Source organism: Notolepis coatsorum (assembly GCF_963971535.1).
Source record: "Notolepis coatsorum genome assembly, chromosome: 2".
Lineage (NCBI taxonomy): Eukaryota > Metazoa > Chordata > Actinopteri > Aulopiformes > Paralepididae > Notolepis > Notolepis coatsorum.
In genome coordinates, this window is record NC_140166.1 from 227985365 (window position 1) to 228013317 (window position 27953).

At 44.1% G+C, this 27953-nt stretch overlaps 1 protein-coding gene across 1 annotated transcript; it reads left to right on the top strand.

Moving 5' to 3' along the window:
- Positions 1–20247: 20247 nt before the first annotated feature.
- LOC311223861 (collagen alpha-1(X) chain-like) lies at positions 20248–26481 on the top strand (the record flags this gene model as incomplete). Its single annotated transcript, XM_084308625.1, has 3 exons — positions 20248–20272; positions 20806–20922; positions 25929–26481. 3 exons carry the CDS (start codon positions 20248–20250, stop codon positions 26432–26434), a joined length of 648 nt encoding a protein of 215 aa, XP_084164751.1. The 3' UTR covers positions 26435–26481.
- Between the last annotated feature and the right edge of the window lie 1472 nt (positions 26482–27953).

Below are 27953 nucleotides of genomic sequence, written 5' to 3' on the forward strand. Positions count from 1 at the left end.
TTTGCTATTTCATATATGTGCATAATTTCTATTGTTTAATTTACAGGTTTTATTTAGATAAATATACGACAATCCACCCTTAGTGGGTTTCATAACCCACTATATAGCACCAATATGTTCTAAATTAAACATGTTAAACCATAATTATAATTTTTGCTAATATTTTCAAAAAATTCAAAAAATCCAAAATTTACACAAATCGAACTACCAAACCCATTTCCGTCTGTACAGTTACAAAATCATCATTCACTCTTTCCGTTGGCTTCTTCCCCAGTCACACACAATATCAGTTATTACTATGACTTTAGACTAAGAAAGCTGTTCCTGTTTTTACAAGGAAACACTCTTTCAATAACAGCTTTTTTGTTTAGACTATTTTATCCATGTTTACTTAGCTTCAATGTGTCTGTTTTGTGTAATTGACTCTGCAAGAAAAGATTAATACATCCTACCCAAAAGATTAACACTCTAAGCATCGAGGGAGATTCAAACAAGCAAACATAAATCATCTCTTCTCCTTGAAAAGACGACTGAGGCCTCAATTATTCTTCGCTTTCATCCCTGTCAGTTATCCCTGTTTAAACCTCCTGAGGTCTTTACGGCTACCTCGTTTTGACTGTTTTCTTCTTGTTGTATTTTGTGCTAACCACAGCCTCTTCTTTGTTGTATGCAGTTTTTGGTACTGCTCCGATTTTCCACAGAAAGAAACGATTTTCCCTCTGTCCTTTTTTGCATTTTGAATTGTTATTTACAAACACACAATGGATTGGAAGTTCTCTTTTTCGCACAGATACATCTTTATTGTTCTGTATTTGACAACACTCTTTTTCCAAATTCGTTATCTATATATTCCACAGCTTCAATTGTTAATATTCAATCAAATCACCTTTGTCTCATTCATTTTTGTGCTGTACTATTTTACTAGATCAAATATCTCAAGTTCAACACAATCACCACTTCCACCCTTGAAAGTGGAATAACCATTTATTACACTATCAATACCTTGTTTCCCGACAGCCTCCTCGGTCCGGACAGCCAGCTCTAGACGAGGCCAACCACCAACAGAACCTATGTGCATGGTAACAAACCACAGTCCCTTTAAACACACATCCCACACACTCCGCCAGCCCCCAACAAGCCGGTGCAGAGTCCCCCATAAGCCAATTATCAATTTCACATGTCTGCACCCTACTCGAAAACTATTTGGCCAATGGCGACCAAAATCTACAGAGCTTACCTATAAACAGAGAAACACGTTCGCCCAACACTTACCAAACCCAAAAACGTGACACAACTCTCCAGAATCTACTCCTGGACTCTCAATGAGCGGAAAACAAAATCATGAACCAGCTCTCGTCCACCCTTAGTTTCCAGCCCATTATATTAGACATTCCTACCAGTCCCGCTGTGTCACCACCACCTGCTATCCCTGACCGGTGAGAGATCCCTCCCAGCCAGTCAGTTCCTAAAAAAAATAGAGTGTCAAACAAAAACAAAGAAAATTGCAAACAAACATAAACAAAAATTCGTGAGTGCCTTCATGCAACACACCCATCAACAGAATTAAACTATCAGCTAGAGGCATAAATAACCCTGCATAATCACTAAGAAATAAAAATTAAAAATTAAAAAGAAATGAAGTAAAGAATTTTTTTTTTTTTTTTTTTTTTTTTAAGTCTCCTTGACCACCCTTGGATCAAGTATGTATAATCACTACTAAAATAGTCCTTTGTTATTAACTCTGTTTAATATTATGTCTAATATCAACTGTTTAACCCTTCTCTGACACCGTCTGGTTCAGAGTTCACATGACCACAAGAGCCATTGCGGTGACCATTTTTCTCTCTCTCTCCAATCTGTGCAGCCGGGCCAGGCTGTACAGGTGGGAGATACCAAAAATCGTCCACCATACCATTCCCCCTTACGTTTTCCTCACTGCCACAGCAAGAGTTGATCAGACACACTGTAGCAAAAAGGAAAACCCATGATTGGTCTATTAATTTACTGTTAGTACGATTGGCTCATGCATCTGTCAGTCATTTCATCTCTCCCTGTTAGTTGCACATCCATCTTAGTCGCTTCCACTCATAATCTAATGTACCAACGCTTCTATATATTTTTTATTCTATTTTTATTCCAATCAGTCCTTTTTCCCATTTTAACTTATTAATACCTCTATTTTCCCGAGCACTATTAGCTTCGCTTGTGCATTCCTGCCTCGTTCTTATTCAACCTATGGCCTTTGCAGACACACCCTCTTTACACCCCTTCTGAAAATGTCCCAACTTTCCACATGTCCAGCAACTCTGTTTTCTGATGGACTCTTGCTTTCTATTGGACTCTTGCTGAGCCCGCCACCCTTTGCCACATGATCGAGCGAGATGGCCGATTTCTCCACATTTCCAGCACTCAGTTGATGCCGGCCATCCAAGCGGTCCCCTCTTTGTCGTCCATTCCCTCCTTGGGGCTGCCAGTTCTGTTGTCTGGATGAGAGAGGGACATACCTGTTCTTCCCAGCCGCCGCCCCTTGGGCCTTTTGTTGTTGGGAGGGGCCTGGAAACTCACCCCCCCTGCGGCTGTCATCATTCCCTCGCTGCTCCGCTCCCTGTTCAGGTAACAGGGCAGGTGACTTCTCTTGTTCACTGAGTCCTTGTTCTGCAGTACGAAACATGATTTCCAAAATTACATCACTCATGATCACAGTCTGTTTCGCCAGCTCTTGTTCTAGCACCTCCCTCTCGCGTGTGACTTGGTCAACCGCCAGCTGCTTCTCCACCAGTTTTCTACGGACTGTCTCATGTCTTTCGGACGCTTCCGTGAATGCTCTTTGTCTTTCTGGAGAGAGGCACGTCATCCTCTCTAGCTCCACCCTGGCCCCCGCTGTCTGGCTCCTCGTCACTGGCCCACGCCTCTCATCCTGGCTTTGGTCTCGAGGGACGACTGGACTGGGCTGTGGAAACTGTTTGTGTACATTTCCATACCTGCTATCGGTCCCTGTTTCAGCCGTACGGCCAGAGTGGACTTCGTGGGACGGCTGTAACAACGCCGCTCGCTTCCGTCGCTTTCTTTGTTCCTCGGTTAAATCGTAGTCTCCAGCAATGGACACTCCAGTGTGGCTCGGTTCTGGTTGGAGTAAAACCGTTGTCTCTGGTTCTCTCTCCTGTAAGACCTCCTGTATTGGAATCAAAGTCATTATTTCCAGTCCCTCTGTTATACTGGTCACCTGAGGAAATTCCATCACATCCCACTCAATCAGATTAACTTCAGATATCAATCTTTCTACGGGAGTGTCTGCAAAGGTTGTCAGCCTATTGCTATTGTCGGCATTACTTCTTTTCATCGCTCTTCGTGCTCTCTTTTTCTGTTTTTTATTTTTGTTTCTCAATCTATAACGGCCTCCTTTTTTATACTTAAATACAAGGTTTTGTAAAGGCCTGAATCTCTTTGGCCATGGCTTCTTCACTTCTATTGTGATATTTCCAGTCATTGACATAGACAGATTGTCTACTTTTGCTATTGTTATTGCTTCTAAACCTTCAGTTGTTTCTATCAATGTTCCACTAAGGTGAACTTCCTGTGTACCCGACATTCTCACCACTTCCAAACACACCTGCAATCACCGTTTGGAAGAACAAGTTTCTCTGTGTCCAAACCTATTTTTCGCTACTTGAGTTAAAATTCACCCACACTATCAGATTTATACCGGTGCAGACAGGGATTGACAATTTTCTTATCATTCATACTATAACAAGGCTCATATAGCCGTTTCCCCAATTGGTATTGAAATCGTCAGAGCCCCAGTCCTCGCCGAGCCTGTGCAAAAAGAAAGCAAAAACATAACACTTAATACAGTGGCATTTCCCTTGTCATTTCCTCAATATTTATGCATTGGAAATGTCGGGCATTCCTATACTAATTCTTCTAGAGAGATTCGGTGTGATCTACTTGAATATAACGATACGGCTTTACTTGTTTTTGTCCGTTTGTCCAACCGGAAACTGGAGGTTCCAATCCTTTGTGTGTTCCTTTCACCTTTGGTTCTCTGGGGAACATAATCATTAAGTTCCACACAACCTATCAATTCTAACAAATGGTAAACTTGGTTAGCCATCTGTTCCAATTTCTTTTTGCCTTGATGAAATTGTCATAATTTATACTTTAAATGACTGCTCCGCGTATTAACTATGTATAAATGTAATATTAACTTCCCTACTTGCTTTCTACTATGAAAATCAAAAACGATACTTCTTCCTACATTTCTCACCACATTTACATCTCACGCCTTCATCACATTCTTCATACAACATCATTCTACATTATTTTTCCACACATACCCCCTCACACCACCAAAAAAACCTTTTGGTGGCGTCACTGCTTCCAACCACTATCACGGGAAAAAATTAATCTTTAGCAACTTAGGTCACTAAACCCCTGACCGTTACATAGCCCAGTTGTCCACGTTATTAAATTCATGAACCCCAGTACTATACCCACCGCAACATTTCCCATGATCCCTGAATCCACAGAGACCCGTCATGTCACAGCCCAAAGCATCTTCCCTCAGTTTCGAACCTGAATGAAAACACCCCAAGCCCCCTTCCAAGGAATATCACAACTCGTCCAACCATCACCTGTACCGGCACCTATTCCACATACATAACAGCTACGTAGTCTAAAACAACCACCCAACCAATAACACACAACAAGACGCAAAGCCAACCCTGCCTCCAAGGACCCCAACCGAAGGGGGAAACTAGGGGACTGGCACCTTCCCTAAAATGAAAAACAAAAAACACGCCACAACCGTTCCTAACCAAAACCAACCTAATGTAAAACCCATCTCCCTTATAACAAACGCTCCAACTCCTTGCCCCCAGCCCAAACACACACGCCACACTCAAGAGGGCCAGTCTGGGGGTTGGAGGGACCCCAACCAGAAACGGTCCGTAACGTACCCACAATCCATTTGAAGGCAAGGCATCGAGGGGGGGCGCACGTGGAGAAATGAAGGGAGGGAGAGAAGGAGAGACACAGGGAGAAATACAAGGAGAGACAGAGGGGGGGAGAGACATACATACGGAAGAGGAGTTCCCAAACGACCATGAATATTAACTCATCCTTCCGTAAAGTAAACACTATTTTAATACAACCACTGCCTCAAGCCCACCATAAGGGCAACCTAACTCGAATACTCTAACTAACTGCATGTCATGTATGTCCTGATGAACCGAAAATGGGGGACCCTGATGTAAACAAGACGAAAGTCTTTCCCTGGTCTGCATCCCCTTAACAATCGTGTGTATTGAGCCGTACTGTATTGCACCCATTCTGATAAAGTTTTCAATCAACCAATCAATCAACAGAGTCCATCTGGGAGAGAGGGATAGACAGAGGGAAGGGGAGATACCGGGAGGGAGGGAGGGAGGGAGAGCGGGAGGAAGACAGGGAGGGAGAGAGGGAGGACAGATGAAGGGAGGGGGGGCACAGACAGATGAAGGGAGGGGGGGAGCTATGACGGGAGGGGGGGCACAGACAGATGAAGGGAGGGGGGGAGCCATGACGGGAGGGGGGGGCACAGAGAGGGAAGGAGGGGGGGATGCTATGAAGGGAGATTTATTTACTTTCTTTCTATTTCCAGAATCAACCAGCAGACTTCACCGTATAGCCTGGTCCAGTAAACCCACAGCTTAATACAACTAACGGTCTTTGCATGGAGTTCCTAAAAGCCACCACTATACCCCAAGGGACGGAGGGAGGGAGAAGGGAATGGGGGAGGGAGGGATGCAGGGAGAGAGGGAGGGAGGGAGGGAGAGGGGGAGAGAGGGAAAGAAAAAGAGAGACGGCGAGACGAAGGGAGGAGGGGGGGACGGGGGAGGGAGAAGGCAGGCCGAAACCCCACCTGTTCAAAAAGGCCTTCGACTGTCAGCCTCCTATTTTAACTTTATCGCCCTCGTTTTTTAAATCCTCCGTTTATTCTATGTTTCTAATTAACCATGTTCTATTTCTTCCCTATAACTGTTTTAAACCTGTAGCGTAGCACTCTGGGATCCCATCGAACAAAAAGCGCATCACAAATCCAATCCATTATTATCACTATCATGTGTGGCTGCCGTCCTGGCGGACATCTGTGCTCTACTGAGTGCACCCTTCCAGTCCAGCGAGAGCGCTGACGCTCCGTATTTGAGCAGGGTTGCCGTCTGTCAACACAAGTTGGAACCCTGGAGGAAGCGATATAAGGAAACAAATTGCCAATAACCGTGAAGTTATCTTCGAACCTGTATCAGGAAATAAGCCTTCATCACATTCTGATTAAATTGAATGCGAAACAAGACCTCATGCGCGTCTCATGTTACAAACTTGTCCTCGTGAGCAGAGCGCATCACAACTACATCTAAAGGTGCATTGTTTGCAAACATTAGAACGGACACGTGACTCATACGCACACAGGAACGGGAGAGAGGGAGGGAGGGAGAAAGGGAGGGAGAGAGGGTGGCAGGGAGGGAGGGAGAGAGGGAGGGAGGGAGGGAAAGAGAGGGAGGGAGGGAGGGAGAGAGAGGAGAGGGAGGGAGGGAGGGAGGGAGGGAGGGAGGGAGGGAGGGAGGGAGGGAGGGAGGGAGGGAGGGAGGGAGGGAGGGAGGGAGGGAGGGAGGGAGGGAGGGAGGGAGGGAGGGAGGGAGGGAGGGAGGGAGGGAGGGAGGGAGGGAGGGAGGGAGGGAGGGAGGGAGGGAGAGGGAGGGAGGGAGGGAGGGAAAAGAGTACTATATCTGCATGGGGGGGCACACACTATGGTATAGAGGGAGATGATATCTCATCTCTACAGTGGGGCGGGGGGGGGGCACACACCATAGAAGAAGGAGCTGTGCCATAGGGAGCTCACACCATATAATAAATGGAAGGATGGAATGGAATGTGGTACCCACTATGATAGTGCAGGATGGATGGAAGGGGGGAGGGGAAGGGGGCACACACTATGATAATGCAGGATGGCACCCATTATAATAGTGCAGGATGGCACCCATTATAATAGTGCAGGATGGCACCCATCATAATAGTTCAGGATGGCACCCATTATAATAGTGCAGGAGGGGGCACACCCTATAGGGAAGGCTACAGTGGGGAGGGGGGGGCCCTGATGTAACTTCTAGTATCCTCTCATATACTGTACCATTTTAGCCATAAAAGGGGAAAAAAGGAGGGAGGGAGTGGAAATGGGAGGGAGGGATGGAGGAAGAAAAGGAGGTGAGGGAGGGAGAGAGAGAGAGAGGGAGGGATGGAGGAAGGGAGGGGGGCAACCTAGGGAGCGAGGGCCAAGCAACAGCAGAGGTGTATCCATTGCAAAGACAACACCGCCCCCTGCTGTCTCCATTCGCACATCAACCCCATTGCCCCACAGTACTCCCAACGTCCTGCAGAAGGCGCCCTCACCCTCCTAATAACAAGTGCGTCATCACGCAGCCACCCCTCCCATGACGTCAGCCGACGTGCTCACACAACATGAACCCCAATTCCCAGAATTCCCTGTACCGAATCGTAGTCCGGCATTAAGGATGGCTTCCCGCGAGACGTCGCCACATCAGTCGTACTAAACATTATTAGCCCCAAGCATTCCCCGTTAGCTTGCAACGTAGCTTAGCATGTATTAGCCCTGCTTCGTATAGCAGTAGCTTCCCGGGTATAAAACGGCTTTATTCCATATACTGCAGCAATATAGTAATCCGCGACGTTTAGCGTTATGATGACGTACGTTTGATCATAGCTATGATACCATGCATGTGCCATCCTATTTCATCTAAACAACACATATACCTTGTTACATACCAAAGTCCTTTAAATATATAATGCCTCATCGCTTTCTAAGTGCAGTTTTTTAGTTCAAACATAAGCGCAGTTCTTTCCAACCCCCCAGTGCACAAGTGCTAATTTTTCCGAGGTTTAAGAGGACTACCTTACGCGCTCCAGATCCCTTGTTCCGTATGAATTAAACGGATTCGTACGACGTCGATTTGTCTTTAGCAACGTACAAACCAGACGTCTCCAGTTATTGTCATTGCATTTGAACCTACGATTCTAAACAAGGGTCTCTGTCGCCTAACCTGGCGCAATCCTCCAGCCCCTCAGCAGTGCGCGACCTGAACTATATTATTGTCCAACCCGATCGCGCCAATCCCCTTCATTTCATTAGTGCCGATACGGCTGTGCGCTCAATCGTTTAACTCGATCGCGCCAATGCAACCATTCCCTACCCCTGTTCGAAATCTGCCCAAACAAACCCCGACAATACAGACACATCTTCAACTCACCGTTTGACCTCTGCTGGTTGTTGTTGCTCGAGGATGGTGTAGTCAGGCGTCGTTGCTCTGCTCTGAGAGTTTTTGAAGTTCTGTCGTGTCCTTGTCCTGGGTTCCGTTCGGATGTACAGACCGGCAGTCACGGCGCCAGATTAATGTATCTTCTCAATGATTCTATGTATAGCTATCTAATCGTTTTCAGTTGTATAGTGGGATAGCTGCTTACTCTGCTGTTGTATCACGTTATAATAAAGAGTTCATTCAAATGTGGTCCTTTGGAAATCACGTGGAGGCGGAGACAGCGCTGCAGGTGTAAACGGTCTGACCGTTGCTTTATTGGAATATCCAACAGCTTAATCAATCAGGTTTACAGTATCAATTATTTCTATTTCTAATCAGCTCGTCTCGAAGGTTTCTTCTCGGCTCTGTTTCTCGAACTCTGGTGGGGTGGATTCTCCGTCTCTGCTTCTCCGTTCTCTCTGCGTGTCTCTCTGCGTCTCGGTGTCTCCGTGTCTCTCTCTCCCCTCCATCATTCAACCTGCAGGTTTTATAGAGAAGAGAGAATCCCCCCCCCCCCTTTCGCCATCCAGTGCTGTCACCCCAGAAAGCCTGCTTTTCTATTGGCTAGAAGGTCTCCCCTCTAAGTGACAGTCATATGGGTCTTGCGAAACAGCGTTACAAGGTGACCTTACAGAGGGGATATGAACTAGTTTCCTTTTAGAATGATTTACCCAAGTGTCCCTGAATGCGACCCTCATACAGATGGAAATATAGTACCCACTCAACCTAACAGTGGGTATCCCAGAATGGCCTGTATGGTCTGCTTAGCTAAAGTAAACAGAACTCGGGTGCTGGCCTTCAGGCCTGACTTAAAGTTAAGTATTGGGCCCTCCATCCCACTTTGTTGTGTGGGGAAAGAGGTTTCATCCTGTGGTCTCAGTACATCTGTATGAAACGATCACCCTTCCTTTGAACTGTGGGACTGTGTAGTCATAAAATCTCTTCTAAACCTTACACAAACACGTTTTTCTGCTGGTCTCAGCTTATTTGAAGGCTATCCACATTTGTCCTTCCCTGACCTGTATTCAGTGTTTCCCCTCCGTACATCTCAAGGTAGCTTTTGGCCATCTGTCACCATTTAGACTGAGGCCAGTTAACAGCCTTCTTGTTGACTCAAATGTATGGTTAACCTAATAGGTGATTTGGCATGGCTGTGAGTCTTTTCTAAGAGAAAATAACCTAGTTCTTTGCTATTTCATATATGTGCATAATTTCTATTGTTTAATTTACAGGTTTTATTTAGATAAATATACGACATAACAAAGTACAATTACTCAAGTACTTTACACCCCTGAACATGGGCCCTCTGGCTGCTGACGGCTGCTCTACCTCCTGAGCCACTGTCGCCCGTATGTAGGGTGTGAGAGAATTGTTCCCGGAGTAATCAAATGTAGACAGTCAGGTAGGCTTGAACAATCATGGGTTTAATACACCAGTTAGGTTCAGATGAATCAAAGAGTTACAACCGTCACTACACATCCTGCTAAGTCAAAGTAGAATCCGCCATCTTTAAATCACCTAGTCGGGACGTGTGAACACTTAAGGCAACGCACTTGTGCTTCCGCGTTTCTCTGATTGGCCAAGTTTCAAGTTTCTTTAATAGTTGTCATACAGAAGTACAGAATACTTTTATACAAAATGTTTCTTACTGTTACGCTCCAGACTGTGCTAGACAAGAGAAGTATGAAATAACATAGTATAGCATGTAAATTAGAAGTGTCCCCAGTGCTGCCCCCAGTGCTGCCCCCAGTGCTGCCCCCAGTGTTGCCCCCAGTGCTGCCCCCAGTGCTGCCCCCCCGTTCCCCAGCTGACCAGCCAGGAGCAGCTAACCACCGTCCAGGAGCGGCTGACCGTCATCATAGTGGAGTGGGCCGCTGACAGCCAGGAGCGGCTGACCGTCATCATAGTGGAGTGGGCCGCTAACAGCCAGGAGCGGCTGACCGTCATCATAGTGGAGTGGGCCGCTAACAGCCAGGAGCGGCTGACCGTCATCATAGTGGAGTGGGCCGCTGACAGCCAGGAGCGGCTGACCGTCATCATAGTGGAGTGGGCCGCTGACAGCCAGGAGCGGCTGACCGTCATCATAGTGGAGTGGGCCGCTGACAGCCAGGAGCGGCTGACCATCATCATAGTGGAGTGGGCCGCTGACAGCCAGGAGCGGCTGACCGTCATCATAGTGGAGTGGGCCGCTAACAGCCAGGAGCGGCTGACCGTCATCATAGTGGAGTGGGCCGCTAACAGCCAGGAGCGGCTGACCGTCATCATAGTGGAGTGGGCCGCTAACAGCCAGGAGCGGCTGACCGTCATCATAGTGGAGTGGGTCGCTGACAGCCAGGAGCGGCTGACCGTCATCATAGTGGAGTGGGCCGCTGACAGCCAGGAGCGGCAGCGACAGAACACCATGCAATTGCCACAATAAATAGCACAATTCCCTGTGATGCACCGAGTGAATCCACAGTCACTTGCTCCTCAATAGGAAACCAACCTAGATTTACCCTGAAGGACTGGTTCTAACCGAACCGTTCGTTATACAAGAATCACAGAGACATGTCAAAGGTACTCACAGCTGCACGAGGGTTTCGGACAGAGATACGGGATGGTTTGAAAGCTCGCCGTTGCTAATCCCAACGCCGGAAATAATGCCGTTTCGAGCAGTTTATAAAATATATTTAAAATGTTTATTAGCAACAGCGAGCTTTCAAACCATCCCGTATCTCTGTCCGAAACCCTCGTGCAGCTGTGAGTACCTTTGACATGTCTCTGTGATTCTTGTATAACGAACGGTTCGGTTAGAACCAGTCCTTCAGGGTAAATCTAGGTTGGTTTCCTATTGAGGAGCAAGTGACTGTGGATTCACTCGGTGCATCATCACAGTCACGAAAGGGGCTACGGGTTGCCATGTCAACACGCGAGAGTCACCGGTTGCTTATTATTGTTTCGGTCCTCCAAAAGCCAATGTTTGAAACATGAGCATGGATTTTTGAGGACAATAATAAGCCCAGGGCAGTGCTGCCTGCATTATGGTGAGTGTTGTGTTTTAATAATAATAATACATTCGATGTATAATACACCCGCAGTTACAGCACACACACAGACACACACACACACTGGAATGTCGGGTCGCTGTGCCCATTTTAATGTTGGGTCGCCGTGCCCATTATAATTCATTAGCACCTACTATAAACAATCCAGCCCCCCCCAGAGCTCCCCCAATGCCAATTCTCTGGCGCCGCCACTGGGTGGGTGTTGAGGTGGCTGGAGCAGTAGCGGCTCGTGGATGCTTCGCCACTAGGGGCGCTATACCAAACATTTTGCAAACATGTACAAGGCACGCATTGGCGAATATTATCACCATTGCCATCGATCAATATATGATCAGTCAGTCAAATGCAACCACGTTTCCAATAGCCCAACACAAACACGCACAGCTCTCTCTCTCTCTCTCTCTCTCTCTCGCTCTCTCGCTCTCTCTCTCTCTCTCTCTCTCAGATGATGTCAGATCCATTCAATAATAACCACATTTGTATATCTCGTCATTTTAAACAAGTTACCATTCATTGTCTGAGTGGTTATGCCCCACACGCGGCGAAATTAGAGAGAGAGAGAGAGAGAGAGAGAGAGAGAGAGAGCATTTTAGTAAAGTTACATTTTCAACAAGATTGCTGCTATTTAAACACTTCATGGAAACGGGGTAACGTTAACCTTATGTCGACTGTAGTATTGTATGACCTCGACATAACGTTTAAACGTTAACGTTACTCCGTTTCCATGCAGTAATTATAAAAGTGGCCAGCTAAGATAACGGAGCTAACAGCTAGCAGTAGCTAACGTTAGCTGAAAGCTGTAACGTTACAACGAATCAGCTGTTGATATTATGCGGCATCAGTAGACAACGTATCATGTATTAAACTAGAGTTAAGATCGCTAATCTACCTTGTTGTTGGCTTGTTGATCAAGTATATCCACTCCATGGCATTGTCCATCCAGCCTGTGTTGATGTCCATCCATTGTCCATGCACGTCCCTCCACACTGCATCCATATATAGCTTGTTGTTAGCCAACAAGTACTGTGTGAGTGAAGCAGGGGCGTATCTAGACCCAGCACTTCAGTAGGGCACAGAAGGGCACCAACAACTACCGGTTTTGGCCGGTTTGTGGGCGAAAATGGGTGGATTTTGTAACTATTCTTTTTTTAACTTTATTTCGGTTTTAGGGTTAGGTTAGGGTTATGTTATTTAATTATTTTGGGGAGCCAGCCCCCCAAACTCCTGAAATGCATAGAAATCTATGAAATAAATAAAACAATCTGACATTTATATTAAAAAGAGCTAGCCACCCAAACCCCTAAAATACATAGAAATCTATGCATTTTGGAACAGTTACTATATATATAGTCAATAAAGCATTTAGTCATACTTAAAGTTTAAAGTGCTTTACTTGCATTGAACATTGCATTGAACATTGAACATTGAGGAGACATCATTAGAAAGCACAATGTATGTTTCCATAGTTACGCAGATGACACACAATTGTACATCTCCGCTGAACCAAATGATCACACAGCTATAAACTCCATTTCCGCCTGTCTCTTAGCAATAAACAAATGGATGACGAACAACTTCCTAAAATTAAATGAGGGCAAAACTGAAATCCTACTAGTCGGTCCTATAACAAAAAGAGAAAAGTTACAGAGCAATATGGGGCAACTTACTCCTTGGATCAAACCCGAAGTTACAAGTAAGTAACCTACACTGGCTTCTGGTAACATTTAGAATTGATTTCAAGGTCCTCCTCCTTATATACAAAGTATAAACATTGTGATCATCTACTACTAGTCTATTGAAGGTTCCAAGCCACAGTCTAAAGAAAATCAGGGATGCAGCCTTTGCTAACTATGCACCAAAGTTATGGAACACACTACCTATGGACATTAGGGAAGCTAGATCTCTTAATATTTTCAGAAATAAGCTAAAAACGTACCTCTTCACCATAGCCTTCTAATACACCCCGCTGTTGATTGTACTGTAGCACTATTTTACTCTGGCCATTCTATTGCATAATTTTACTATCTATTCTACTATTCTATTATTGCACTGTATTATTGGTGTGCAAACCAGTCAACTTACAAAAAAGAGCCTGTTGGAGGATTTCAACAAGATAAATGCAGTGCAAAATATTTCACTATAATATTTCAAAGCGAAGTAAAAAATATTATAATAATTATTTGATCATGTTAAATGATAATTTGATCATGTTAAAAAAGGGAAAATAAAAAACATTTGTTTAAAAAAAAAAGAAAAAAAAGAAATGTCATCACTGGGGCACAGATGATCATCACTAGGGCACGTGCCCTAGTGATAGTGGTCTAAATACGCCGATGGAGTGAAGAGCTGTGTCTTTGTCCATTTCCGCCTCGAACAGCCTGCAAACTACCTGGTGTTCTATCGCCATGCTCTAAGACAAACTCTAACCTTAACCAACTTTGAAAGAGTGCCTAAGCCTAACCGTTGAAAGAACTTGCCATCACGCTCCAAGACAAATATCTGCATCACACAACACAACAACAGCATAAACTCATGTTGCAAACTGCGGTTACGGAAAGTACCGCGTCGGCCAATCAGAGAGCTTTTAGACGCTCGGCTGCTTGCTAGGTCGTTTCAAACCAGCGCCCGAGTTCCATCATAATACATCATATTCAACGCAAAGCGCGTGGCTGCGACAGATACAGCGATGAACCAGTGCACGGCGGGCACGCGCACTCCAGGCGCAATTGCGCCTAGCCCAGAGATAAATACGCCGAGGAGAAATGCCTGCGGCTACGTAATGAAAAGGTCTATATCAGACAGAATCGTCACTTCCTGTTCAGGAAAACTATTATTAATCTTTGTAAAATTAAGTTATATTGTGCATTGGAAACACAAACATACTTAAAATGAGTAAATATTATTCATTTTAAACATGTTTATATTATTTATAGGGCTATAAAACAAAAAACTAAAACGTTTTTTTTTCTTCTTCTCTCAATTAACAGGTGGGTCGGCGCCCTAGCGCCCCTAGTGGTAGAGCCGCCACTGGGCTGGAGGGGTAGTGGGGCAGGATGCATGTCCTGGTCGCGTGTACCTGTTCCGCAACAGTAAGTGACTTCCGGGGTAGGCCTGATTGGCCCCGACAGGCACGTGACGCGGCAAACTCAGGACGCGCAACGAGGCTGCTGAGAGCTGTCGCGCGGAAATAGGCTGTCTATTGCCATTCTCTAACACAAACTCTAACCTTAACCAGCTCCTTAACAGCGCCTAAACTTAACCGTTCTAACCTTAACCAACTCCGAAACAATGCCTAACCTTAACCTTAACCTTAACCATGCCTAACCTTAACCATAGAAAGAATATTGCCATTCTCTAAGACAAACTCTAACCTTAACCAGCTCCTTAACAGCGCCTAAACTTAACCGTTCTAACCTTAACCAACTCCGAAACAATGCCTAACCTTAACCTTAACCTTAACCATGCCTAACCTTAACCGGCGAAAGAATACACGTTAAAAAAAAAATCACGTTAAAAAAAAAAGATTTGATGGGATTCGAACTCACCAACAACGGACCGCAGGATCGCAGGACCGCTGCTCTGCCAGGTGAGCTATAGCGCCGAATGAGAGTCATGGCGTATTTGGACGGTTACGTAATTCCGTAAGCTCTGCCGCTCGGCTCCGCGGAGCGTGCCGCGCGGCAGAGAAAGTTGCGCGTCACGTGCCTGTCGGGGCCAATCAGGCCTACCCCGGAAGTCACTTACTGTTGCGGAACAGTTACACGCGTCCTGGTCAGGTGGTTGTTGAGGTGAGGGAGGGGTAGTGGCGCAGGATGCATGTCCTGGTCAGGTGGGTGTTGAGGTGAGGGAGGGGTAGTGGGGCAGGATGCATGTCCTGGTCAGCTGGGTGTTGAGGTGAGGGAGGGGTAGTGGGGCAGGATGCATGTCCTGGTCAGGTGGGTGTTGAGGTGAGGGAGGGGTAGTGGGGCAGGATGCATGTCCTGGTCAGCTGGGTGTTGAGGTGAGGGAGGGGTAGTGGGGCAGGATGCATGTCCTGGTCAGGTGGGTGTTGAGGTGAGGGAGGGGTAGTGGGGCAGGATGCATGTCCTGGTCAGGTGGGTGTTGAGGTGAGGGAGGGGTAGTGGGGCAGGATGCATGTCCTGGTCAGGTGGGTGTTGAGGTGAGGGAGGGGTAGTGGGGCAGGATGCATGTCCTGGTCAGGTGGGTGGTTTCGAGTTATCACCTGAGAGCTATGAGGGCCCCCTGAATTTTTTTTTTAACTATTTTTTTCCTGACATTTTGGCCGTTTTCGAAGTCATATTTAGAGGAATATCTCATTAGGATCAGAGTCTAATACTAATGAAAACTAATGAAACTGGCCCCCGTAAATGTCCAAACCCCCCCTCCTAATGTACATTTTCTGCTAGGATCTCTGTTTAACAGTACTGTATATTTGTATATATTGTATGTCACAAATGGAACAGTACTGTATATCTGTATGTCATTAATGTCATGATATATATCTGTATGTTGTGTATGTCATAAATGTCATTGTGAATTGAAAATGGGGGACCCTGATGTAAACAAGACGAAAGTCTTTCTCTGGTCTGCAGCCCCTTAACAATTGTATGTATTGAGCTGTACTGTACTGTACCCATTCTGCAATCTGTTGATAAACTTTTCAATCAATCAATCAATCAATCATGGAGATGAAGCCTGTGCCAACCAATTTAACAGGTCTGAGAGCAGAAACTCAACCCTGCCCCCTGGTGGTTTTGTCTTGTACTGTGGCTGCCCGGAGCGAGTCGCTTCACAGTTCAGTCACACAAGCCATCAAGACAAGAGAGAACAAGTACATAAACCTACATGATTTCTGACATTCACAACAGTTAATAAACAGACCAGTCTTTTGATACTACACTGAATTAAAAAGGGGACAACCATTGAATTGTAGCTTTGAAACATGTTCCTATGCCTTGGGAGATTTTGGTCTGAATTAATTAATGTATTCAGTACACAGTATTGTACCATATTCATAAATAATGAATGGTTCTGGTTTGGATTTACATTACAGGTTTTAATGTAAAAGTTCAGGCGCACATTATATGAGTCCAAATGTGAGTCAATTCATTTTCAATATCTTCGTTCTCTAAATTTAAGCTCTTCCTTATTCAAACTGAATGGAATGCCCAAAACCAGCAATGAATAGGTTTGTTTTCCCTTTAAAAGTTGGCAAAAATATTTATGTTTGCCAGAAATGCACGCACGCACGCACACACGCACGCACGCACGCACACACACACACACACACACACACACACACACACACACACACACACACACACACACACACACACACACACACACACACACACACACACACACACACACACACACACACACACACACACACACACACACACACACACACACACAGGTGGCGACATCTTAAATTTTATGTCACCTAGATTATTGTGCACCAGTATGGTCCTCTGCATCCAAAGGTCAACTAAAGAAATTGCAAACTGCCCAGAACAGAGCTGCAAGGTTAGTCTTACATTGTTCCATGAGAACAAACACTATAAGCTATAAGCACCGGCAACTATCATGGTTAACGGTAGAGAATAGGCTGGTTTTCAACACAGTTACATTTTTCAGGAACACTGTCTTTTCGTCTCAACCTGTTTTTTTTTTTTTTTTTTAACCTGTTTTCTTATACAAACAAATTGTCAGATGCAGTCAGGTTCATTCTTATTTTACTAGGTCAGCTGATGATGGACAGATTATGTTACCACGTCCAAAATCGAATGCTTTAAAGAGGACTGTTGTTTATCGTGCCATCAATCATTGGAATAACTGCCCACTGAACATAAGTAAATTGAATAGTAAAGTGTCTTTCAAATACCACCTGAGAATGCACTACTTAAATATGTGAGCAAAATATTCTGATGTTGATAATGATGTCTACAATGTTTTACTGTTTTTAGATAATCATTGTTAATTGTGATTGTCAGATGTAGCTCATGTTGTTATGTTTTGTGTTTTGTGTTGTCTTTCTGTGTGGACCCCAGGAAGACTAGCTCGCCACTTAGGTGACAGCTAATGGGGATCCTTTTAAACAATAAACACACACACACACACACACACACACACACACACACACACACACACACACACACACACACACACACACACACTGAGAGACTGTCACCTAGTGTGCCATTACTTTACCAGTAAATACAGAAACTTCAGCCACTGAAGGAAAACACAGTCAGACTCAGACTCTCCTACTTTTCCAGGAACACACTCGGTCACTTTGTCAATAAAACTATTTGAGACAATGAATCCACTTAAATATTGCAAAAGCACCTGTGTTTGAGCCGTTTTAAAATGCAGGTCAAAGAAACAAAAGCTCAGATTTAACCATCCCAAATCATCAGTCATAAAACACACATTGCAATTAAGATGTCAAGTGCACAAGGGGATGTTAACGTCAACACACGACCACAAAGCCAAGAGGCAACCAAGACGTGTCGGAAATGATCAGGGCCGGACTCATGGGGAAATAATTCAGGCCAGGAGATATAGTGCGAAATATAGTCCCAGTCAGGCCACTTTTTAAGCGGGTTATGTCGTGGACCAGATGGAGATCAGATGGACCAGATGGCGATCAAACAATTGGAATATTATTTTTGGAGTAGGCCTACTCCCGATCACAGGTAAGGACTATCTGACGTCAATTCTAGCTTGATTGTGCAATGTTTTTATACCGATCCAGCTGATCAGCGTTTTTAGTGTTCAATACGAATGCCGTTACCGGCCATCAGAGAATCAGAAACATACCCCCCCCCCCCCCCCCCTTTCATGCATTCATGATGAAACATAATACCTATTACATTTGATTTGGGAATAGCATGTCCAGGCAAGAAACGCCAAAGCTTAGAATTCACGTATAAGGCTATAAGTGTGAGGTTTCTGTCCTTGCTCTCTCACTCGTTCTGTTCCTTTAACCACCCTCGCTCTGTTTTCATTTGTTTTTTCTGTTAATTATTTCAATTCCCTCGTTCACACGTTGCTCCCCATTGACGTCATCAGAAACGTCGCTGATTGGTTCTCTCAGGTCCGCACGCTTTTCAATCACTTTCCCCAGCTGTCACTGCTTGTCAATCAATCGATCCCTCATTATTTATACCCCGTTTCTCCACTCTAAGTTTGTTGGATCGTCTTGTATTTTTCTCTGATTGCATTCCCCGTTTGTTGCTGCTGCTGCTGCTTTGCTCTGTGCTATTTCTCCAGGAATTCCAAGAAGCCTTTCTCTCGGACACCTGTTCCCGTGGCGCGCGCTCGCTCCGCTGTTTGTTCCAGCACCATTACGCAGTACGTCTGGGTGAGTTTAAATTGACTGTCATGATCTATTCCGTTTTTCGTGTGTAATTATTACACTGAAGACTACCACCTTTTTCTCAGACAGTCACTCACCCAGCTTTTCTATTTTTGCTTGTTCCTTTATGGGATAATATTTTTGGGACCTTCCATCTCCCTCTGTGTGTTGCTCACACCGAAGTTATTGTTTCACTATTGGATTGTTTTGGACTTCACTAACTGTGTGTATATTACACGAAGATATTCACTGGGACTGTGTTTGGATTTTGCTAACTGTGTGTACATTACACGAAGATATTCACTGGGACTGTGTTTGGAGTTTTGCTCACTGTGTGTATTACACGAAGAGATTCACTTGGGCTGTTTTGGAATTGTGCTCACTGTGTTTAAATTACACTAAGAATTGTTCACCCTGTTCTCCTGCTCGTTCAAACTGCACTGTGTTGACTCGTTCCCTCTCCCCCTCTCTCGGTCTCGCAACACATCTGAGATTCTGCCGAGAGAATTCTGCAGAGCGGTTCAGACGTCAACACCTGCTATCCCCAAGACTACCATCACGGGAGAAGCTGCAGAGCAGCAGAACTTTGCCCCTTGTCCTATGTACCTGTCTTGTTGACTTGCCTGTCTTGTTGACTTGCCTTTCCTGTACTCTTTATATTTAGTATCAAATAAACAAGCCCTCGTATTTGGCAACTCTGAATTCCTACTCTCTTGTGTCGTGCGTTTGGGGTCGGTGTCAAACCATAACAATAAGTCAGCCTTTCGGGAATTACCCCAGACCACTCTGAAATTATACTTATAGTCACCACGGGATAACGCTTGAACGTATGCATGGAAAAATGATCTCATTTTTGCATCTTGGCCGGAAGACATTCACTGTCAAATGACCATAGTATTGTCCCCATAGCTATATTATATTATAGTATATAGATTAGATATAGCTCTACAAACAAGGTGACGCACTCCTATCTTTAAAGCGTGGCATAGCTACAACGGGACCCGGCTAATGGCTGAGTTAATCTAACATTACAAAAAAACAAAACATCTAAAAGTAAAAATGGTTATGATCAGGACTGAAGTTGAATAAAATATGTATGACTGTTTAGACTGCGTTACTCTGTCTGTTTACTCTCTCTCTTTACTCTCTGTTTTTTATACTTTATGTGAGCATTTTTTTTTTTTTTGCTATGCGACCTACTGTGAAGCACTTTGGTTGACAAGTGTCATGTCTAAATGTGCTATACAATTAAATTAGATTGATTGATTGTCACAGTGATCTCCTGGTTGTTCCCCACTTAGGTTATCTAACTATCGCGTCACCGCAACTAGAAACACTGGTCTGGCCTGCTTCTAAGTTATGTGGCCTGACTGCAAAAAAAAATTTATGTAAAATTATTATTATTTATTTATTTTTGTTTAACTTTTTTTTAGCACATGCGGGGGTACATGGTCAGTAGCGAACAGTAACAACATATTTAGAAACTCTTCACTTAATGGGGCACTTCACCAAAAAACAAGGTCAGTCCCTATGAGACAAGGTATTGCTATGTTGATACCCACCACTGTGTCCTTTATGAAAAGGTTGGATGGACTTCCCCCTTACATCACATCACTGTTACATTTACATTTTACATTTTGTCATTAAGTTCTGTACGACGAAGGGTACAACTCTTACAACTGAGTAACAATGTTCATCAAACAGTGCTGAAACGTGGGTGCTGCAGTGTTGAGTGCCTAGTAGTAAAGACATATTAGTATAGTAGGAAGATTTTTATATAATATTTTTTGTAATCAGCACAGGCCAGGCCACCGGGAAAACTCCCGGTGCTCCCGATGGCCAGTCCGGGCCTGGAAATGATACACAAAACAGAAAAGAGAAGAATATAAAAACATAAAAAAATAAATAAAAATACAAGTCACCTAAAAGGAATTTCAAAGGGTTCTCTTCTGAGGACATGGCACCCCTCGTTAAAGACGACATCAGAGCAGGGAGGGGCCTCCATCCTAGGTAGAGTGTGTGACGCTGGGGACCGACTTGTTATAAATACCAGGAGCCCAGTGCCCTGGAGAACAGCAGCAGCAGCACCTCCAGCTCCTCCAGCCTTCAGGAGATACAGCTCTGTACCAGGACTGCAGCCTCCTCCTGACCCCACTGTGTGAACCTGCCGGTAGGTGTGACTTCCTCTCGCGGCCGCGTCGGTTCTCAGATGCGGCTTGAAGTTGGCGACATGCCCTTTAACCCTTTCACTGCCGCACTACAGAAGGTTACCCGTCGGTAGTGTGATCGTAGAGGGTTAACCTTCTGTAGTGTGGCAGTGAAAGGGTTAACCTGCTGTCGTGTGGCAGTGAAAAGGGTTAACCTTCTGTGTATTGACGCAGTGAAAGGGTTAACCGTTTGGTAGTGCGGCAGTGAAAGGGTTACGACTGGTCCAGCGGGCCGCACGCTAAGGCTGGGTTTCCGGAGAAGCTTGGTGTTTAACTAGGGATGTCCGATATTATCGGCCGATATTGGCATTCAAATGTGATATCGGAAATTATCGGTATCGGTTTTCAAATATTCTTTTTCTTTTTACATTTATTTAACCTTTATTTACCCAGGCAAGCATGTAAGAACAAATTCTTATTTTATTTATTGTCAAAAGTATGCATAATGTTGTGTTAATTCCCCGAGAACCCTACATATATCGGTATCGGTTGATATCGGTATCGGTAATTAAGATTTGGACAATATCGGTATATCGGATATCGGTAAAAAAGCCAATATCGAACATCCCTATTTTTAACCCAATTAGACCCAAATATGGTCTTCTGTCATCATAGAAGAAATATGAAGGAGACTCAGCTCTAAGTAGCACATGGTTAAGAATCGGATTTTCAGTTCCTGCGTGAACCCAGCTATAGTCATGGAAAGCTAAAGACCACTTTTCAGGGCTCAGTTCACTGGGTGACGAGACAACGGGCCAGTATAACAATGTCTTAAAGATTACATTGAAGGAAAGGAGTTGGGAAGTTACTCTTTTCTGTTCTCATTTTCGTTCTCCACGCTACTGTGTACAGTCTGACTCACTATCAACATTCAAATTATTATTATTATTATTATTATTATTATTATTATTATTATTATTATTATTATAATGTCATGTCTTCCAGTCAACAGCACCCGTAAGTTGCATTAAATAATTGTAGAAACGTGCACGTTCATGTAGAAACGTGCACTATTCACGATGAAACGTGTGCCTAATGTTCTGGTGGCAGTCTGAACAGAGGGGGTGACAGTGGCTCTGGAGGTAGAGCAGTCGCCTCGGCCGTCCTCGTGTGAATGTGAGGAACAAACTGTAAAGCGATTTGGATAAAAGCTATAAAACTGCACCATTTACTATTTTTATTTACCACAACGACAATAACGATGCAAGGCAGGTTAAAATGCCATTCTGGCAAATGAGGATATGGGTGAACACATGCAAAAAAGGAAAGAACTGCATCTATCTTCGATTTAGTGATCAAACTTCAGCCCAGCATGTTACTGTAGGTAAATGGCAGCAGCAACAAGGCAAACACACAATTAGCTAATCCATCATTTTGATTCAGATTCAGATTCAGATTACTTTATTCACCATATTGTACAGGTACAAATGGAACGTGATTTGACATTTCAGTGCATGCATTTTTTTTCACAAATAGGAATAAACATAATAATAAATAAATAAGTGCAAAACAGGACATAACAGTGAGACAACAATAAGACAGTAAAGTGCAGTGGTTGGGGACATGGATACAGTTGATACATTGATGCACAGAATCGAAACAACACTCGGGGCAACTTGAGTAGAACAAAGAGTAGCGGATGAAAGATGACAGTTACAGTGCATTATCCTTTTATAAAGTTCATCCTTCAAGACCTAAACTTGTGACATAATGATGTTGCAAAGCAAGACAACAATCAGATTCATAAAACTTTGGAGCGCATAGTAACTGAGCACATGATGAAGGTAAAGATATCGAACAACCTAAAAGCCAAAATTTGCTCGTATCTTTTTAATTAATCTCTGGGAAAAGACGTTAAGAAATCCATGTGTGATGATGTCTCATCAGTTCCATCTACCAGTACAATGGTGTTGTAATTCAATCACAAATTGCTTATTGTGGAATGTTAATGTCATAGATATAATCTTTTCAGCTTCAGGTGCATCAAGTGTTTTAGGGGCACAGCTGAGGGGTGTGGCCTTCTGTTCACTAGACACTATAGAATCTATAGTATATATTATCTATAGTAGAGATGCACCACTTTCCTCTGACTCACTCAGCTGGATGTGACTGGTGGGCCAATCAGAGTAACCTGCGTGTATTATGCGATATTTCAAAGAAAGCGAATTAGATATCTGAAATGTCTCATTTTGCTGATATCCAGGGGGGTAGAGATCAAAGGGCTTTAGTCATCATTTTCACAACAGTTCTAACATTTTGGGAAATTGTATGTCAACATATACCTTGTGTAAAAGAAAAATGCAACAAGATTGAAAAACACAATTTTCATTGTACTGAATCTTAACACATTGACCGCCAAAAACGGCGTACGACGTGTTTGCTGGCCATGCTAATTCTGCCAGACCATGCTGTACGACGTTATTGAGATCATATTTCATTTTTTCGCCATGGCATTCATAATTCCGCCACCCAGCCTCTGGTGATACAGTGGGACCATGCACAACAGTGCAACGCCTCAATACCGCCGCCTGGTGGATGATCGGGCGAGTTACAACCGGAAGTGGATCTGGTGATCTCGGTGCATCTGGGAAATCCGTCCGGCAGTCACATATCGTTGCGGGACTACAGACACACACTGGCGTGCATATGGATCGCTGCCATAACTCAATAATCGATATGATTTGGGCGTTTATTGCGCCATACAAACCGGAAATGGATCTAGTCGATCGACGTCAAATAAGTGGGATCTTTTTCCTCCAGTCTCATCTGCAAACGGTAAGAGGACAGTAACGTTACTTTCAGCTTGATTGTTTATTCTTTTCACTGCAAACCGATCAGATAAATATATCACCCATACTACATAAAGCATTTACTGACGATCACGGAATTATAAATGACCCCCCCCCCCTTTCATCCGCGCATGATGAATCAACGTATACGATCATGTACAGTTGATTTTTTTAATATAGCGTGTATCGGCAATAAACGGCAGTTGATAATCTATATATGCGTTTATGCCTATAACTCACGTTCTATGAATTACTGCAGAAAACGATAAAAACATACTTATATTCTAGAAGGTATTTTTGGAAGAATCTATGAATGAAAAAGTATAATGTTCCTACATCCTGAACGATAGATAATCGATGTTGAATGGGCCATAGTAATGTCAATTTAGCAATACAATTTAAAAAGTTATAGCCCTGCAAAGAAGGTGAACATCTCCATAGGCTTAGACTGGTGGCAGTGATCCTACATTGATGGATAGAAGCGTGGCAGGGAATGTGTTAAAATGGCTGAACACATGACTTAACCGAGCCAATACACTATTTATATTGTCACAGTCAAATCTTAGAGGGTGTGGCACTGACTTATCTGTGATTAAAAATAAATAGAAAATAATAAATAAATGAGAAAAAAGACAAATAAATGTATGGGATATGGTGACCCTCTGCAAATGTTTAAGACCCACGCAAATAAACACACAATCCTTGGATGAAAGTATTTAAGCTATTCTCATCGCCAACCTTTCAGTAGGAGCCATTCTTACGCAACCGAGCTGTCTGCAAATGTGAGAGCCAATGACAATTGCCATTTTTCTATGCTTCATAAAAAAGCATCAAAGCAGCACTTGGGAGTGGAACTCGTTTAGCCGACATAGTACACTGCAAAGAGGTCAGTGACTGACTGGCAAACCTGACGTTTATTTTCACACAGAACAATGGGACCTTTCAGAGAGAGATGACAGGTGACAGACCTATAGGTTTGGAAATACCGGATCTGTCACCTGTCATCTCTCTCTGAAAGGAGAGAGCATAGGATCAGCGACATATACAGTACATATCAGTATACTGCGCGATTGGTTCTTGACAAGCACGCAGTCATTCAGTATTGACAAAGCCTACTTTGCTGGAACGATTTATTTTGCACTATACAGTACGTATAAGTACAAGTATAAGTCTTTATTTGTCATCAGATTAACACACACACATGCGATAAGCGACCCACAGGAAAACACACACACATGCACTGAGTCGCGAGTCGTGAGACGTGTCAGTGTGTGTGTGTCATTTTGAGATCAGTCGCAAATCGCTTCCTGTTGAAGGGATCAGATGCCGAACCACAGCTGTTTTACACATGCCTCATTCGCCTTATAAGGAGATGGCGGGCGTGTAAATTAATTGAGCGTGAACGCGCATTTCAGTTTAAGAATGAGTGGGATTCATCATGCAAGACACCTGGGTAAGCACAGATTTGGACCTTAAGAACGGCTTGATGAATGTGGCGGTGGCTTTTCTTATTGTTCTCTTAACAGACAGGTAAGCGAGAATATAAGAAAAATAATAAGAGAGCATTGTTGAATGAGGCCCATTGGGTCTCATTCTCCAACATTTCCCAAAGACTACTCTTAGGGCAACCATCTTGGAACCGACTGAGACAGAATCGCCGACAAGTACAGCCTGATTCACCAACTCGTGGGGAAGCTGTCTTAAGTGGCCCAAACCATCCCAGCTGTGATGCCGGCGATGAGGAATGTCACTATGAACGTGCGTTCCCATCTAGGTCATTTGCATACAAGACACGCCTCCGAGAGCTCCTTATAAGCCAGGCTCTGTGCCGTGTGCAAATGAAATCGCAACAAGTCGAGAGTTTAGACACACCTGTCCAGCTCCTTAAATGCAACTGATGCGATGCAGCCGTGTAAAAATGGTGGCGGAAGCGCTTTGCGACCGATCAAAATGAGATTAGATTAATGTATTGTCATCATATATACAGGCTACTACAGCTCGTGGCCACCTGCCGCAGAGCGCGCGCGCGCACACACACACACACGCACACGCGCTCGCAGTACTGTATAGTCTACGTGCGTAATGAATGAATGCAGTAGGGCGGGTTTGGGATAGGTCCATTGTGATCATGTAACAGTTGTTTGCATCATATGTAACCATATCCATATCCATTTTCCCAGCCGTTGAAGGTGAGCCAGGCGGGGCAGGACCCGTGGGCCATGGACCTGCCGCAGGCGCTCCTGGTGCAACGGACAAAGGAACAGAGGGAAGTCATGAGGTGACGAAGGCCCCCGTGTCGGCCTTCAGTGCCGTGCTGACCAGGGCTTATCCCCCTGCAGGAAAGCCCATTCAGTTCGCTCAGGTTCTGTACAACGGTCAGAACCACTATGACCCCCAGAGCGGTGTTTTTACCTGCCAGATCCCAGGCCTCTACTATTTCTCCTACCATATGCATGTCAATGGCGCCAATGCATTGGTGGCCCTTTACAGAAACGGGGATCCTGTCATGTTCACCTATGATGAGTACAACAAGGGCTTCCTGGATCAGATGTCTGGCAGTGCTGTCCTTATGCTGAACGTCCACAACAAGGTCTACATGCAGGTTCCTGATGAGGAGAGCAATGGTATCTTTGCTGCAGACAATGTTCACTGCTCTTTCTCTGGTTTCTTGATTTCCTCCACCTGAGTTCACACAATAAATTAAACCTTAAATCCTTACTAAATATGTGAACTACTCAGAGTGAATGTCCAGTTTACAAAATGCCATTGAGATTGTGTTCTCGCTGTAGAATAAAGAACATTTTGTTACAATTTCTGCAAATTGTCTCAATCATATTTTAACAGGCAAGGTTAGAAATGTGCCAAAATGCCAAGGAAATGCTGGGGTTTAATGGAAATGTGGAATTCATGGTTCTTTTCCAACAACAATATATCTAGTAGTTTTAAGGAATCTGAAACAACGGTTAAAAGATACTCAAACTGGTGCTCTACAACTGCCTGTAACATTTACACCTGATCTTTTATTTGTGTCTGTGTTTGACAAATGTCTGTCTTTGGAAACTTGTAACTGTAATATACATGCAAATGAAACCATGCTTGGTCAGATCAACACATTCTAGCAAGCACCGTGATGAGCAAGACACACAGAATGAGAAAGTGAACTCTGTCCAAACAACTATCTTCCATCGGATGTATCGGGTTATGTACAAATTATTGACCGAAATAAAATAATAAAGTTCCAGTTCCAAAATGAGGAATTATGTGTTGTTTGTGTTTGTTTATCACCGCTATAGGACAATGAGGACACACGTAGTGTGTGAGTAGTTGGGCAGGAAACGCCAAGTAATAAGCGGTCATTCCCAGGAACGAGGCGACCTGTGTGATGGAGGTTGGTTCTGGGATGCGCTGTATTGCCTCGACGTTGGAAGAGAGAGGTGAGACGCCGTCACCAGAGAGGCGGAATCCGATGAAGTCCACAGTCTGCACTGAGTGAGAATAGACATTTGTTCGCTGTTCAGGGTCAGGTGATGTTTGGTGAGAGCCTCAAACACTCTGTGTAACCGGTAGGGGTGTAACGATACATCGATTAATGTGTTAGAATCGATGCATCGATTTGAATATGTTAGAATCGGTTATAATCTAAATTAATCTAAATAAACGTTTTTTTTTATTTTTATTTTGTTTATTGTTTTTATTTACCTATAGTCCATTCATGCTGAGTGAATCAGTTCCCCCAGCCACATTTGTGTATTCAAAGTTTATTGGGGAATTAACTGATAGAAAATTAATCAAAAATGTATCGAAAATTTATCGAATCGTGGTCAAATGAAGAGATTTCATGATGCATTGAATCGTTGCCTGAATAATCGTAATCGAATCGAATCGTTGTGAGGTCGCATCGTTACACCCCCAGTAACCGGGCATCGTGGGTGGCTTGGTCCGACCCTGCACCACAATGTCATCCAGGTAAACTGCTGTCCCCGGGACCCCAGCAAGAATCGTGGACATGACGCCCCTAAAATGTGGAACGGGCTGCCGCTGCAGATCAGGCCTCATCACTGTCCCATTTTAAAAGCCTCCTTAAGACCCACCTTTTCTCTCTGGCTTTCGACACCATGTAGCTTGTTGATTTTATGATTTTATTGTCTTATTGTTGTATCGTTTTGTTACTGTGTCCTTTGCTTTTAAATATTTTAAGTACTCTT